The 17,377-nt window shown below is 43.0% G+C and overlaps 2 protein-coding genes across 2 annotated transcripts in view; both read left to right on the plus strand.

Moving 5' to 3' along the window:
* Window positions 1-11,878, plus strand: part of LOC141105444 (uncharacterized) — a 49,005-nt gene extending 37,127 nt beyond the window's left edge. The window contains exon 4 of the mRNA XM_073595299.1: window positions 8,238-11,878. Coding sequence (XP_073451400.1) covers window positions 8,238-9,779 — 1,542 coding nt within the window. The 3' untranslated portion in view covers window positions 9,780-11,878. The remainder of the gene's footprint in view (window positions 1-8,237) is intronic.
* LOC141104742 (uncharacterized) overlaps window positions 1-17,377 on the plus strand; it is a 352,606-nt gene that overhangs the window by 133,947 nt on the left and 201,282 nt on the right. The window lies entirely within an intron of this gene.

Here is a 17,377-nt window from a genome sequence, read left to right on the forward strand (position 1 = left end):
GCTAACAGAATCAACTGCCTGGCTGTAGTATTAATAGGATCAGAACAACAGTAATTGTCTTCAGGTAGCTTTAGGTGCACTTTATGCAGAGGACGCACTACACTAACTGTAAATACTGCAGCTGTCTGCCTGTGGTATTAATAAGATCAGAACAACAGCAATTGTCTTCAGGTAGCTTTAGGTGCACACTGTGCAGAGGACGCACTACACTAACTGTAAATACTGCAGCTTCCTGCGGTACTAATAGGATCAGAAGAACACCACCAATTTTCTTCAGGTAGCTTTAGGGGGAAACTGTGCAGAGGAGGCACTACACTAACTGCAAATACTGCAGCTGCCTGCCTGTGGTACTAAAAGGATCAGAAGAACACCACCAATTTTCTTCAGGTAGCTTTAGGTGCACACTGTGCAGAGGACACAGTACACTAACTGTAAATACTGCAGCTGCCTGCCTCTGGTATTAATAGGATCAGAACAACAGCAATTGTCTTCAGGTAGCTTTAGGTGCACACTGTGCAGAGGACACAGTACACTAATTGTAAATACTGCAGCTGCCTGCCTGTGGTACTAATAGGATCAGAAGAACACCACCAATTTTCTTCAGGTAGCTTTAGGTGCACACTGTGCAGAGGACACAGTACACTAATTGTAAATACTGCAGCTGCCTGCCTGTGGTACTAATAGGATCAGAAGAACACCACCAATTTTCTTCGGGTAGCTTTAGGTGCACACTGTGCAGAGGACACAGTACACTAATTGTAAATACTGCAGCTGCCTGCCTGTGGTACTAATAGGATCAGAATAACACCACCAATTTTCTTCAGGTAGCTTTAGGTGCACACTGTACAGAGGACACAGTACACTAACTGTAAATTCTGAAACTGCCTGCCTGTGGTATTAATAGGATCAGAACAACAGCAATTGTCTTCAGGTAGCTTTAGGTGCACACTGTGCAGAGGATGCAGTACACTAACTGTAAATACTGCAGCTGCCTGCCTGTGGTACTAAAAGGATCAGAAGAACACCACCAATTTTCTTCAGGTAGCTTTAGGTGCACACTGTGCAGAGGACGCACTACACTAACTGTAAATACTGTAGCTGCCTGCGGTACTAATAGAATCAAAAGAACAACACCAATTTTCTCCAGGTAGCTTTAGGTGCACACTGTGCAGAGAATGCACTACACTTACTGTAAATACTGTAGCTGCCTGCAGTACTAATAGAATCAGAAGAACACCACCTATTTTCTTCAGGTAGCTTTAGGTGCACACTGTGCAGAGGACACAGTACACTAACTGTAAATACTGTAGCTGCCTGCCTGTGGTATTAATAGGATCAGAACAACAGCAATTGTCTTCAGGTAGCTTTAGGTGCACACTGTGCAGAGGCGCAGTACACTAACTGTAAATACTGCAGCTGCCTGCCTGTGGTATTAATAAGATCAGAACAACAGCAATTGTCTTCAGGTAGCTTTAGGTGCACACTGTGCATAGGACGCACTACACTAACTGTAAATACTGCAGCTGCCTGAGGTACTAATAGGATCAGAAGAACACCACCAATTTTCTACAAATAGCTTTAGGTGCACACTGTGCAGAGGAGGCACTACACTAATTGTAAATAATGTAGCTGCCTGCCTGCTGTGGTACTAATAGGATCAGAAGAACACCAGCAATTTTCTTCAGGTAGCTGTAACTATTGTACAAACTCCTGCCTGCCTGTCAGTAGGAAGAGAATAACAGGAACGGATCTAGCTAAACTGAATACAGTGTATATATATATATATATATATATATATATATATATATATATATACACACACAACACCCAGGATGCATATATATACACAATACACTGGAAGTGCAGCTAACTGACTCGCCTGCCTACTCTATCTAACTTAAATCAAATGGCACTGTCTCTCTCTATCTCTCTCTCAACGTCGGGGCACACTACACAGGACCGACGTGCAGGCGACCTTATATAGTGTGGGGCGTGTACTAAACCTCCTGAGCCATAATTGGCCAAAGCCACCCTGGCTTAGGCCAATTACGGCTCTCTGTACAGAAGGCGCTGTGATTGGCCAAGCATGCGGGTCATAGTGCATGCTTGGCCAATAATCAGCCAGCAATGCACTGCCGTGTCGCAGTGAATTATAGGCCATGACGCGCCACTCGAATTTGGCGTGAGCGGCCCGTATCGTTCGCAATTCGACGAACAGTCGGACATGCGATGTTCGAGTCGAACATGGGTTGGACTCGAATTTGAAGCTCATATCTAGTTTACACACACAGATCACAATTTTCCATGTGTCAGCTGCGATCGCGGGAGCCCGGCGGTGATCGTGACCGCCAGGCACTGGCATCAGCTCTGGGGGTGAGCAGCGGGCATGCGTGCGCCCCCCTAGTGGCCACAGGGCAAAACCACATAACAGCTTCGTCCAGCTGTGCCATTCTGCCGCAGTACAGTGGTCGGTAAGCTGTTAAAGAAAACATAAAATAATTTGGGGAAATTAATATTTTCTATAATTATTACTTTCTAATATATGTTTAATATTTCCAGCTGAAAATGCCGATTTTTAAAAATGTGTGCGCAAAATTAAAAAAAAAATACAACACAGCAGGAGCCTGCAGAGAATGAAACCACAGAGATAAAATATTGTATTATATATTCAGTTTGAACTGAAGTATAATGTCCGTGTGTCTTAATGTATGAAATATAACCGATGAATGAGCTACAGAGCAGAGGGCAAAATACAGGATGCAGTTATTAAAATCGCCACAAGATGGTGATATCACTTCGATCGAGAGGACTGCTCAGATAGGAAGTGATGTAAGGAAAGGAAGTGATGTAAGGAGAGGAAGTGATGTAAGGAGAGGAAGTGATGTAAGACAAAGACAAGACGCTATATAATTTAATGACAGGACGTTGTTAGGGAGAGAACGAGGTGGAGAGGAGACATCACCGGATCACACAGAGGAGGTAATAAGATCTTATTTTATATTTACACCCAGTAACCCCCCGTCATGTCCGTCCTCTTCCTCCATAGTCACTGTGATGTCTTTTATCTCCAACATCCACTACTACAGACATATCACATCCTGTATATTGGAGTTATTTTATAATATGTGTCCAGATACATCCTCAATATAGAACCATTTATCCAACTGTCCATCCAGAGCCTCTGGTTTATAGACCAGATACATCCTAAATATAGAACCATTTATCCAACTGTCCATCCAGAGCCTCTGGTTTATAGACCAGATACATCCTAAATATAGAACCATTTATCCAACTGTCCATCCAGAACCTCTGGTTTATAGACCAGATACATCCTAAATAAAGAGCCATTTATCCAACCAAAGCTGCTGCTAGAAATCATGGTGCTCCGTACAGCCTACCTGACAATATATATTTTTGCTAAATACTACAGCCACTACGTTATACTTCACAGCCATGGCAGGAATTATACCCCACATCAAACAAGACCCATTCAAGTGAATAACGCTGCTCTGCAAGCACCCCAGAACCATGTGCAAAGCACAGTTGCTGTGGCCACAAGGTCTTCTTCACTATAACGTCAACCCAAACCAGGAGGGAGGAAGCTTTGCTTTGGCCTGACTTATGGTGGATTAGTGAGATAATTGTCATCACCTCTCACTACACAGAATTATAAAGTAGTGCTGAAAATGGATTTATGTCAATGTTCATTGACATCCACCATCTGTCTTTACAAAACACCACCCGTTACAGTGCCTCCACCTCACTGCCTGAAAACAGAGATAAACAGTGCAAGGAGATTCTAAAAGTCAACAAGTAAAGCACTGAGCTTCTGACTGGAGAAAGAACCATATAGAAGGTCCATCTCAAGTCCTCAAGGAGATATTGTACACCATATGAAAGATCCATCTCCATTCCTCAATATAACGTCATGTTCCCAACAAATGAGGAGGAGATACTGTACACCATATGAAAGGTCCATTTCCATTCCTCAATATAACGTCATGTTCCCAACAAATGAGGAGGAGATACTGTACACCATATGAAAGGTCCATCGCCATTCCTCAATATAACATCATGTTCCCAACAAATGAGGAGGAGATACTGTACACCATATAAAAGGTCCATCTCCATTAATCAATATAACGTCATGTTCCCAACAAATGAGGAGGAGACACTGTACTCCATATGAAAGGTCCATCTCCATTCCTCAATATAATGTCATGTTCCCAACAAATGAGATACTGTACACCATATGAAAGGTCCATCTCCATTCCTCAATATAACGTCATGTTCCCAACCAATAAGGTGGAGATACTGTACACCATATGAAAGGTCCATCTCCATTCCTCAATATAACGTCATGTTCCCAACAAATGAGGAGGAGATACTGTACACCATATAAAAGGTCCATCTCCATTAATCAATATAATGTCATGTTCCCAACAAATGAGGAGGAGATACTGTACACCATATGAAAGGTCCATCTCCATTCCTCAATATAATGTCATGTTCCCAACAAATGAGGAGGAGATACTGTACACCATATGAAAGGTCCATCTCCATTCCTCAATATAATGTCATGTTCCCAACAAATAAGGAGGAGATACTGTACACTAGGGCTGCGCATCTTCACTGGTCTCACAATTCGATTATGATTATCTGGTCAAGGATTCGATTTGATTCCGCGATGCATCACGGTTGCCGACGAGCTCCCACTTCCGCTTGGGCTGCCTAGGCGGCCCTTCCACCCTGCAATCTTATGGGACACATCACAATTCCCAAAAGATTGGCCGGCTATGCAGGACAGCGCAGTGAGACATGCGCACCCGGCTGTGAAGCTGCAAGCTGTCACAGTTGGATGCCCACAGTAGTATTGCCAGTGCCGTGGACAGGCGGGGGAGAGAATGGAGGGTTTGGGTGGCCACATCCCTGGATTGTGGGACAGGTGAGTGTCTTTTTATTAAAAGTCAGAAGATACACTTTTTTTTGGTAGCTGCTGACTTTTAACCGCTTCAGCCCCGGAAGATTTTACCCCCTTCCTGACCAGAGCGTTTTTTTGCGATTCGGCACTGCGTCGCTTTAACTGACAATTGCGCGGTCGTGCGACGTTGCACCCAAACAAAATTGACGTCCTTTTTTCCCCACAAATAGAGCTTTCTTTTGGTGGTATTGGATCGCCTCTGCGATTTTTATTTTTTGCGCTATAAACAAAATAAGAGCGACAATTTTGAAAAAAACGCATTCTTTTTTACATTTTGCTATAATAAATATCCCCCAAAAATATATAAAAAAAAAACATTTTTTTCCTCAGTTTAGGCCGATCGTATTCTTCTACATATTTTTGGTAAAAAAAAAATCGCAATAAGCGTTTTATTGATTGGTTTGCGCAAAAGTTATAGCGTTTACTAAATAGGTGATAGTTTTATGGCATTTTTATTAATTTTTTTTTTTTTACTAGTAATGGCGGCGATCAGCAATTTTTATTGTGACTGCGACGTTATGGCTGACACATCGGACATTTTTGGGACCATTGTCATTTATACAGCGATTGGTGCGATTAAAAATGCACTGATTGTGTAAATGACACTGGCAGTGAAGGGGTTAACCACTAGGGGGCAGGGAGGGGTTAAGTATGTCCTAGGGGAGTGATTCTAACTGTAGGGGGGAGGGGCTGTGTGTGTCACTACGCTGATCACCGCTCCCGATGACAGGGAGCAGTGATCAGTGACACTTGTCACTAGGCAGAACGGGGAGATGCTGTTTACATTAAGCATCTCCCCGTTCGTCCTCTCCGTGAGGCGATCGCGGGTATCCCCGCGGCGTTCGAGTCCGCGGGACCCGCGACCCGACTCGCGGAGCTCCCGGCCGGCGGCGCGCACGCAATGGCACGGCAGGGAATTCAAATGGACGTACCTGTAAGTCCATTTGCCCAGCCGTGCCATTCTGCCCACGTATCGGCGTGCGCCGGTCGGGAAGGGGTTAAAAGTCAGAAGATACTTTTTTTTTTTTTTGTAGCTGCTGACTTTTAATAAACAAAAAATTGACTGGAACCGCTTTGAATTAAAAATAACCTCACTCCCTTAAAAAGTGTACTAATCCGGTGCACTACAGGGTACAGACATTCACACACACGGCTGCTGGGAGGTCAGGAGGGATTACAATCCACAGATGACAAACATCCCTGTGAAGTTCCCTGTACTGTCTCTGTGCTGACCAGTGGCGGCTGGTGCTCAAAATTTTGGGGGGGGGGCGCAAACAAACTGAAAAATACTGAACCTCCCCCATCAAATGCAGCCACTTGTGCCCAACAAATGCAGTCATCACTTCACTAACCTCCCCACAATGCACGGGCCGCCACTGGTGCTGACAGTTCCTTGGCATTCCTGTTTGAACCTTCCAGCACACTAGGAGTTAACAGTGTAATGTGCAAAGGGAAGCCCAGGGACCTGTCAGCACGGAGCGTGAGGTCTAAGTAGAGTACAAACACATTTGTACTCTACTTACTGTTGTTAAAATTACTTTGTTTTAATAAATGCCGTGTGACAATGAATGATGTGCCCCGCTGGATGTGCTTTTAAAAAAATATGGAACTTCATACCGAATTTCACAGTAAATACATCCCGCTCATGTGACGGCCCGGCCCGCCTCTCTCCGCTCTCCTCTCACGTCTCTCCTGAGTCCTGATGTCAGCGGAGAATTCTCAGCCCCGCCCGCCTCTCTTCTGATATGATAGCTATAGTCTGCGGGCGGGGCTGAAAATTCCCCGCTGACGTCAGGACTCAGGAGAGATGTGAAGCGTGAGAGGAGAGCGGAGAGAGGCGGGCCGGGCCGTCACATGAGCGGGATGTATTTACTGTGAAATTCGGGATGAAGTTCCATATTTTTTTAAAAAGCACATCCAGTGGAGCACATCATTCATTGTAACACGGCATTTATTAAAACAAAGTAATTTTAACAATACGCTCGGAGCGATCTCCCGGGAGGGGCTGGGCAAGTCGGGATGACATCACCCGGCAATCGATTTACCGGTCCTTATGCATCGATGCCACATCGGGGACACCCAAATCGCGATGCATCGATGCAACGATTAATTTCAGCACCCCTACTGTACACCATATGAAAGGTCCATCTCCATTCCTCAATATAACGTCACGTTCCCAACAAATGAGGTGGAGATACTGTACACCATATGAAAGGTCCATCTCCATTCCTCAATATAATGTCATGTTCCCAACAAATGAGGAGGAGATACTGTACACCATATGAAAGGTCCATCTCCATTCCTCAATATAACGTCACGTTCCCAACAAATGAGGAGGAGATTCTGTACACCATATGAAAGGTCCATCTCCATTCCTCAATATAATGTCATGTTCCCAACAAATGAGGAGGAGATACTGTACACCATATGAAAGGTCCATCTCCATTCCTCAATATAACGTCACGTTCCCAACAAATGAGGTGGAGATACTGTACACCATATGAAAGGTCCATCTCCATTCCTCAATATAATGTCATGTTCCCAACAAATGAGGAGGAGATACTGTACACCATATGAAAGGTCCATCTCCATTCCTCAATATAACGTCATGTTCCCAACAAATGAGGAGGAGATACTGTACACCATATGAAAGGTCCATCTCCATTCCTCAATATAACGTCATGTTCCCAACAAATGAGGAGGAGATACTGTACATCATATGAAAAGTCCATCTCCATTCCTCAATATAACAATGTGCTTTTGTTTGGTAAACTGTTTTCCTTATTATACATTTTATTTTCACTCCTGTAGCATGTTTTCTCTCTGACCATCCAGTGTAGTATGTTCCACTGAGCGTTTTATGGTGGAACATGTTATATGCTAAATATTATATGAATCTTTTTGGTGATGTCGGAAGTCAAACTTGAGACCCCCCCCCCTTTTCCCCCAATACTGTAAATAACATTTTGTTTTTCAGTGCACAACTACTGTTAGCTAGTATAGTTTGGGTTTATTATCTAATCTGGTTTATATTCATTGTGTTCTGTGATTGTACCCAATTTAATGGCAGAGCTCTGGGAAAGTGTTGAATGATGGACATGACTTCTGAATAAGGAGTATAAAAACAAACATAACATATATTAAAATTGTTTTTCAGCAGATGGGATAGTACTTTTGGAATCTGGAGACATCTTGACATATCTCCTGATTGTACTGCAGAAGATAATTACATTGCAATATTCTTGTGGCAAGTTGAATGGATCCTTCTAATCCTGAGGAATCTTCTGATAAATCCCATACTATGACTTCAGATGTCCATCTAAGATCAATGGATCCTTCTAATCCTGAGGAACCTTCTGATAAATCCCATACTATGACTTCACATGTCCATCTAAGATCAATGGATCCTTCTAATTCTGAGGAATCTTCTGATAAATCCCATACTGTGACTTCAGATGTCCATCTAAGATCAATGGATTCTTCTAATCCTGAGGAACCTTCTGATAAATCCCATACTATGACTTCAGATGTCCATCTAAGATCAATGGATCCTTCTAATCCTGAGGAACCTTCTGATAAATCCCATACTATGACTTCACATGTCCATCTAAGATCAATGGATCCTTCTAATTCTGAGGAATCTTCTGATAAATCCCATACTGTGACTTCAGATGTCCATCTAAGATCAATGGATCCTTCTAATCCTGAGGAACCTTCTGATAAATCCCATACTATGACTTCACATGTCCATCTAAGATCAATGGATCCTTCTAATCCTGAGAAATCTTCTGATAAATCCCATACTATGACTTCAGATGTCCAGCCAAGTTCTCACAGTGCTGACAGATCAACAGATCCATCCAATCCCCAGAAATCCTCTTCTAGCCATGAGGAAGCTCACACAGGAGGGAGCTCATTGTCATGTTTAGTGTGCGGGAAAACATTCACTAAGAAAAAAGTACTTCTTAAACACCAGAAAATTCACAAGAATGAGCTTCCTTATTCATGTTCAGAGTGCGGGAAGAGTTATTCTGAGAAAGCGTACCTTGTGAAACACCAAAGAAGTCACACTGGTGAGCGTCCCTATTCATGTTCCGAATGTGGAAAATGTTTTATTAGGAAAGTAAATCTTCTTAGTCACCTGAGAACTCATACAGGTGAGCGTCCTTATTCCTGTTCAGAGTGCGGAAAATGTTTTGCTGAACAAGGAAACCTTCTTAATCACCAGAGAGTTCATACGGGTGAGCGTCCCTTTTCCTGTTCAGAGTGCGGAAAATGTTTTTCTGAAAAATCAACCCTTCTGAAACACCGAAGAATTCACACTGGTGAACGTCCCTATACATGTTCAGAGTGCGGGAAAAGTTATTCACATAAAGGAACTCTTGTTGCGCACCAGAGAAGTCATACGGGCGAGTGTCCCTTTTCCTGCTTAGAGTGCGGCAAAAGTTTTTCCAGAAAAAAACCCCTTGTTAAACACCAGAGAGTTCACACGGGGGAGCAACCCTTTTCCTGTTCAGAGTGTGGAAAATGTTTTTCTGAACGAGGAAACCTTCGTAACCACGAAAGACTTCACACTGGTGAGCGTACTTTTTCATGTTCAGAGTGCGGGAAATGTTTCACTACCAAAGCAAACCTTGTTACTCACCAGAAGATTCACTCAGGTGACCGTCCCTATTTATGTACAGAGTGCGGGAAATGTTTCACTGCGAAGCACACACTTCTTACACACATGACAAGACACAGCTCAGAGCATCCAAACAACATTCAGACTGTGATAAATGTTGTACAGATCACATAAGTCTAACCGAAGTGAAGAAATCTCTGACGCGTTTCGTCAAATGTAGGATGGCTTTTATCTGGTGAAACCGTTCAGTCCATAGAAGACCTGGAGGATAATAAATGATTATATAATGGGGGACAGCCTGGGAAAAGTCTTGTTTTATTTATAGGCGGAGCTTATTAGGATGAGTCTTCTGTTGGCTTCTTCTGTTTCTTGGAGACTCCAAATGGTGGGATAATCCTACTAAAGGTTCCTCCCTTCCCCCTTTACCACCACCACTTTACCATATTCCCACTCTTGTTTTTCCATTCTGCATGCTTTAAAATAAAAATGCAGCGTGCGGAGTGGTAGTTCTATGCATGCAGACCCTGGAACCCTATGATATAGGACAATTTTAACCCCATAAGCCTCAGATTTTCAGGGGAATGGCCTAAGTGGTAGAATCACATCACCGCAAGCTAACTGAAGACAGTCATGTTTCTGGGGGTGTAGTTTATAAACTTAGAAGTGGTAAGTATAGTAGTAAAGGTAGTGACAGTCTTGGGCTTCATGCTGTGATCTCAGGACAAAACCCAGGATTCAGCCTTCAAGGGACAGGCGACTAAAAATCCGGACTATCCCAACAAATCCGGACTATCCCAACAAATCCGGGACTGTTGGCAAGTATGTAATTATAGTAATAAATTTCTCATAGAAAACAGGTCTGATCTGGTCCCACATTTGCAAAGATGGCACCGTATAAATTGCCCTGTATGTGGGCAACACACTGACAATACATGGGCAACAAACGGGCATGGTATTAGCAATGGCGGCAATACATCGGCAATGAAATGCAGGAACAATGACTGGAACGCGGTCTGCGTGGTATTTGTATTCTGCAGAAAATGGACCTTGCCTACTGAATGCAGAGTGGACCACTGCTCAAATGTCCCGACCCCTACCATCCAATCAGGATTTCCACCCTTCCATCGGTGCTAAGTGAAGGGCTTATTACAAAGTAGACATGTGCAATTCGTTTCCTTCTGAATTTGGTTTTTCGACAAATTAATTAATTCGGAAATATTCAAATGAACGCAAACCCGTTTAACAAGTTTTTCCGAAATTCAGAAATCCGAAAAAAATTTGGAAATCTGAAAAAAAAAAAAGTGAAAATTCCAAGATTCTAAGAAAAATTTGAAAATCTGAAAATTCAAAAGAACGAAAATCCAAAAATAAGAATAAAAAGCCAAAAATTTGAAAACCTGAAAATTGAAAAATCTGAAATAATAACTAACTAATAAGAACTATTACTAACTATTACATTTTAGGTATTGGAATTTCCTTTTGAATTTGTCTGTTAGTGAACGCAACGAAGTTATCCGAAGTTACAAATTATCCGAAATAACAAATGCTGTTTCTAAACAAATGAAACGTAACAAATTAATAATAATAATAAAAATGTTTTTTATTTATTATTATTAATTTGTTACATTCCATTTGTTTAGATGCGCCATTCATTATTTCGTAACTTCGGATAAATTCGTATTCATTACATTCACTATCCAAAGTTACGAATTATCCGAAATAACGAATGCTGCATCTAAACAAATAGAATGTAACAATATAAAAATAATATTAACAAAAACTTTTTATTATTATTTATTATTCTTAATTCATTTGTTCCATTCGTTTTAGATGCGGCATTCGTTATTCCGGATAATTCGTAACTTCGGATAAATTCGTATTCGTTACGTTCACAATTCAGATATTCTTTCTTTCAAATGTTTTCTTTCTTATTTTCGAATTTACAAATTTATTCAAAATAATGAATTTAAATCATAGCGAACGACCCGAAAAATGGAAATAAAAAAAAAAAACGAATGAAATGAAAACAAACAAATTTTTTGGCAGTGCACATGTCTATTACAAAGGCGGTCATTGAAAACATTTCCCCCGTAATTCCAGCCTCACATCCATATCACATCTCCAAAATATCCCGTGTATGGCTAAAATAATGATTCTTCTACATGTGTTAAAGCTTTGTGAATTGAGCCTCATATGTTGTAATTCAATGTTCATTTTTTTTTTTTTCGTTCTTTAGTTTTACATTTATAAATATTAAAACTCTATCAACTTGTTGTTTTTCGTTTTATTTTTTTATTGTCTGGATTTTATGTGAGGTATAATCTGTGTGTGTAATCATCGATGTAACCTGATAGAAGAATGGACCACGCGAAATGATGAAACATAATATAGGCTACAGTATTTATATATCACAAGGTGGTCATGTCCTACATCCCAACTGTTCCGGATTCCGTGGGATTGTCCCGACATTTCAACAAAATCCTGGCATCCCCTGCATGTGGGGAGGCGCAGCGTGGTTACGTTGGCAGCAAACACTCAGGCTGGGCTCACACATATGCAAATTGAATGCGGTTTACCCCACATCCAATTCACATGACAGGCGCGTGTGACCGCCTCTCAATGGAGTCGGTTCATACAGCTTCGGGGGGCAGCTGTGGTCCGCATTCAAAAAGCGTCCTTTGTGTCTTTGTGTCCGATTCAGGTGCGAATTCAGGCAAAAAATGTGGACCTGATTTGCACCTGAACCGGTAAACAAGGAACGCCCCGGACCCCAGGCATGAACCCGCGAGCCACATATGTGTGAACCCAGCCAGTTGCACCGAACAGAACTTGTTATAGTATTATATTGGAACTTCAATCTCTTAAACAACATTGACTATTTTGAATCCTTCTGCTGTGAATTTTAGTAAACAGATAGAAATGTATATCATATTTACATGTTTTAAACTGTTTTTCACATTTCTTTAGTTACTTCCTGGTTCCATGCCTAGGCAAATGGTGTCATACATCCCAGGAGTCTTCAGAGGGGTTTTCTCAGCTATGCACACATTCCTGCCTACATACCTGAGCTGAGGGCAGATGGAATCCAGAAAGTAAGCTAAATGAATAATTTGCCCTTACTTAAGATGGTCATGGCCAGATATGCTAGGGGGTGTTTTTAAGTGATTTGTCAGCACAATAAAGCGTGGAGACATGGATGGATGGAGACATTTGCTTTAAATATTAAAAATGCATTAAATGGTGCAAATTTTGGTTTGTGGTGCTCAGATGCCATGAAATTCCGCTTTAAAGGCTAGGTTCTCCTTTTTTTCTAAATTCCAGCTCCCCTATATACCAATATAGCATTAATGTACTTCTTTTGCAAAAATAAAACAGCTTTCCATTTATTCTACACACGCTTACCTCACACGCTTTATGGCTATTCAAAACACTTCTTCATTACTTCTGCCTTACTTCATGGTCAGAATATAGGTCATGACACAGGAAGGAGTTGACCAGCTGAGGGTAGATGATGCAGGGTGTGTGCTAATGAGATCAGCTGGTCAACTCCTTCCTGTGTCATGACCTAAAGTCTGTCCAGGAAGTAAGGCAGAAGTAATGGATACATGTTTTTAGACAGCCATGAAGAGAGTGAGGTAAGCGTGTGTAGAATTAATGGAAAGCTATTTTATTTTTGCAAAAGGAGTACATTAACCACTTGCCGACCAGCTCACGCAGATATACTGCATCAGGTTGGCTCTCCAGTGCAAACCGACGTATCTGTACATCGGTAGGGATGAGCTTTCTGTTTGGGTCAAACATTGGCTGTTCGCCCGTTCGTCGAAAACCGAACATTATGAGCCATTCGTACCAAATTCGAGCGGTGCGTAACGGCTCATAATGCACTGCAGGAGCGCAGAGCATTGCTGTCTGATGATTGGACAAGCATGCACTATGACCCGTATGCTTTGGCCAATCACAGCGCCGTCAGCAAAGAGAGACATAATTGGCCAAAGGCACGGTGCCTTTGGCCAATTATGGCTCAGGGGGTTAAATCCACGCCCCACACTATATAAGACCGCCTGCACGTCGGCCCTGAGTAGTGTGTTGCTGACGTTGACCGAGAGAGTATCATTTCATTTAGATTGAGCAGGCAGGCGATTCAGTTAGCTGTAGTGTATTTAGTATATACTGTATTTATCGGCGTATAAATCATGGGTGTGTGTTATACGCCGATCCCTGCTGTTTGTGTGGGGGAAGAGGAGCGAGCGCCGCTGAAAAAGACCGAGCCGAATGTACTGTGTACTCCGCTCGCAGTCCTGCCTCCTAGCCTTTACGTCCAGCCATTGGACCAGTGATGTGTCCATCATAGGAGCCGGGCCAAGGGGCGGGACTGCGAGACGAGCCGTATCTCTGTGGCGCAGTAATTAAAAAAAAGATAATGCTGCGATTTTGGGGGCAAGGCTGCAGATGGACACTGGGCAAGGCTGCAGATGGACCCTGGGCAAGGCTGCAGATATACATTTCAAATGTAAGTTTTTTCCTTAAACTTCCCTCCTAAACTTGGGGTGCGTGTTATACGCCGACTCATGTTATACACCGATAAATACGGTATATACATATTTGAGCTAAATCTGACTGTAGTCCGTTCCTGGTGTACTAGGCAAGTTATTATATACAGTCAATATTGTGTGTGTGTGTGTGTGTGTGTGTGTATATATATATATATATATATATATCCACTGTATCCAGTTTAGCTAGATCTGACTGCAGTCTGTTCCTGGCGTACTGCTTCTAATATGCTTTCCCGCAGGTGATTCAGTGAGCTGCAGTGCATAAAATATATATACAGTCTCCTACATATATATCCACTGCATTCTAGTCTAGCCAAGCCTATATCTGACTGCAGGCCATTCCTGGTGTACATTTTCAAATATACTTTCAGGCAGGTGATTCAGTGATCTGCAGTGCATAATATATATATACAGTCTCCTACATATATATCCACTGCATTCCAGTCTAGCCAAGCCTATATCTGACTGCAGGCCATTCCTGGTGTACGTTTTCAAATACACTTTCATTCAGGCAGGCAGGTGATTCAGTGATCTGCAGTGCATTAAATATATATACAGTCTCCTACATATATATCCACTGCATTCTAGTCTAGCCAAGCCTATATCTGACTGCAGGCCATTCCTGGTGTACATTTTCAAATATACTTTCAGGCAGGCAGGCAGGCAGGTGTTTCAGTGATCTGCAGTGCATTAAATATATATATACAGTCTCCAACATATATATTCACTGCATTCTAGTCTAGCCAAGCCTATATCTGACTACAGGCCATTCCTGGTGTACGTTTTCAAATATACTTTCAGGCAGGCAGGTAATTCAGTGATCTGCAGTGCATAAAATATACATATACAGTCTCCTACATATATATCCACTGCATTCTAGTCTAGCCAAGCCTATATCTGCAGGCCATTCCTGGTGTATGTTTTCAAATACACTTTCAGGCATGCAGATGATTCAGTGATCTGCAGTGCATTAAATATATATACAGTCTCCTACATATATATATTCACTGCATTCCAGTATAGCCAAGCCTATATCTGACTGCAGGCCATTCCTGGTGTACGTTTTCAAATATACTTTCAGGCAGGCAGGCAGCTGATTCAATGATCAGTAGTGCATAATATATATATATATACAGTCTCCTACATATATATCCACTGCATTCTAGTCTAGCCAAGCCTATATCTGACTGCAGGCCATTCCTGGTGTACGTTTTCAAATATACTTTCAATCAGGCAGGCAGGTGATTCAGTGATCTGCAGTGCATTAAATATATATACAGTCTCCTACATATATATATATCCACTGCATTCCAATCTAGCCAAGCCTATATCTGACTGCAGGCCATTCCTGGTGTACGTTTTCAAATATACTTTCAGGCAGGCAGGCAGGCAGGCAGGTGATTCGTTTATCTGACTGTTGGCAATTCCTGGTGTACGTTTTCAAATGTAATTTCAGGCAGGCAGGCAGGCAGGTGATTCAGTGATCTGCAGTGCATAATATATATATGCAGTCTCCTACATATATATCCACTGCATTCTAGTCTAGCCAAACCTATATCTGACTGCAGGCCATTCCTGGTGTACGTTGTCAAATACACTTTCAGGCAGGCAGGCAGGCAGGTGATTCAGTGATCTGCAGTGCATTAAATATATATATATACAGTCTCCTACATATATATATCTACTGCATTCTAGTCTAGCCAAGCCAAATTTTACAGCATGTCTGGAAGGCCACCAAGGAGAGGCAGATGCTCACAGGCCACTAAAAGAGGGCAAGCAGGCTCTGTGTCTACAGCCAACAGTGCTGGTCGTGGACACGGTGCATCCTCAGCATGTGGCCGTGGGGCACGCTTGTCCTTTTTTCGGCAGCTGGCCGCGTTGATCCGCAACATGCAGAAGAGTTTGTAGAGTGGATAAGTAAGCCGTCCTCATCCTCCTCATCCTCTGTCATCCAGGCTCAGAGTAGTTTGCCTGCCAATGCATCTGCCAAAGCAGTCTATTCCATCGGCTCAATGTCATCAGTCACTCCTTCCCTAGCCCACCATCATGCACGGAGGAGTCCCCGGAACTGTTCGACCACAGTGTTAGGTACATGCTGCAGGAGGATGCGCAGCATTTTGAAGGCTCTGATAATGGTACCCAGGTTGAGGAAGGCAGTAACGTGAGCTCAGAGAGAGGGGGTGCCCAAGAAAGACAAGAAACTGGCAGTCATGTTCCCCCAGCTGCAGCATACTGCAAGGTTTGCTCCAGTGACGAGGAGGAGGAGGATGATGAGGTCACTGACTCTACATGGGTGCCTGATAGAAGAGAGGAGCAGGAGGAGAAGAAGGCACATATCCAACAAGGCAGGATGCCCTACAGGGGCCAGCTTAAGGGCAGCCACCCAACTGCATCACACCGCAGAGCTCCGCATGTGCAGGGCGCTGCTGACTCCCCACGTAATTTGGAAAATTCTTTGGTGTGGGAATTTTTTGATACGTGTGCAGCAGATCGCACCATTGCTGTTTGCAACATATGTTTGAAGCGTATCAAGCGTGGCCAAAACAGCAGCCTCTTGGGCACCACATGCTTGACCAGACATATGTCGACCTCCTATGCAGTCCGTTGGCAACAATACTTAAAAGACACACCAAAGAACAAGACGGACCTCACCTTGCTCCTCATCAGCTGGGATCTCCAACCCCACTATACCTTCAGTCCTCTCAGAAACTTGCACTGAGAGAAATGAAGGTGTAGAATTAGGTGTGCCAAGTACTTGCGGGCAATCTGCTATCGCTACACCAACATCCAATTGTAGCAGGCAAATTTCCCTACCCCAGTTACTAAACCGTCAAAAGAAATTCGGTCCCAGCCATCCACATGCTCAGCGGCTTAATGCTAGCTTGGCTAAATTGCTAGCACTCCAACTGCTGCCTTTTCAGCTGGTAGACTCTGCCCGTTTCGTGAATTTGTGGAATGCGTGGTACCTCAGTGGCAGGTTCCCAAATGCCATTTCTTTTCATGGAAGCTCATTCCGGCTCTCTACCAGCATGTGGAAGGCAATGTCCTGGCCTCGTTGGACAGGGCAGTCAGCGGTAAGGTGCATATTACCGCTGACTCATGGTCCAGCAGGCATGGACAGGGACGTTACCTTTTTTTCATACCGCAACTCTGCTGGCAGCTGGGAAGGATCCAGGACAGGGTGCAGTATTGTTGGAGCTTGTTCCGCCACCACGCCTC

Source organism: Aquarana catesbeiana, linkage group LG08 (assembly GCF_042186555.1).
Source record: "Aquarana catesbeiana isolate 2022-GZ linkage group LG08, ASM4218655v1, whole genome shotgun sequence".
Taxonomy (NCBI): Eukaryota; Metazoa; Chordata; class Amphibia; order Anura; family Ranidae; genus Aquarana; species Aquarana catesbeiana.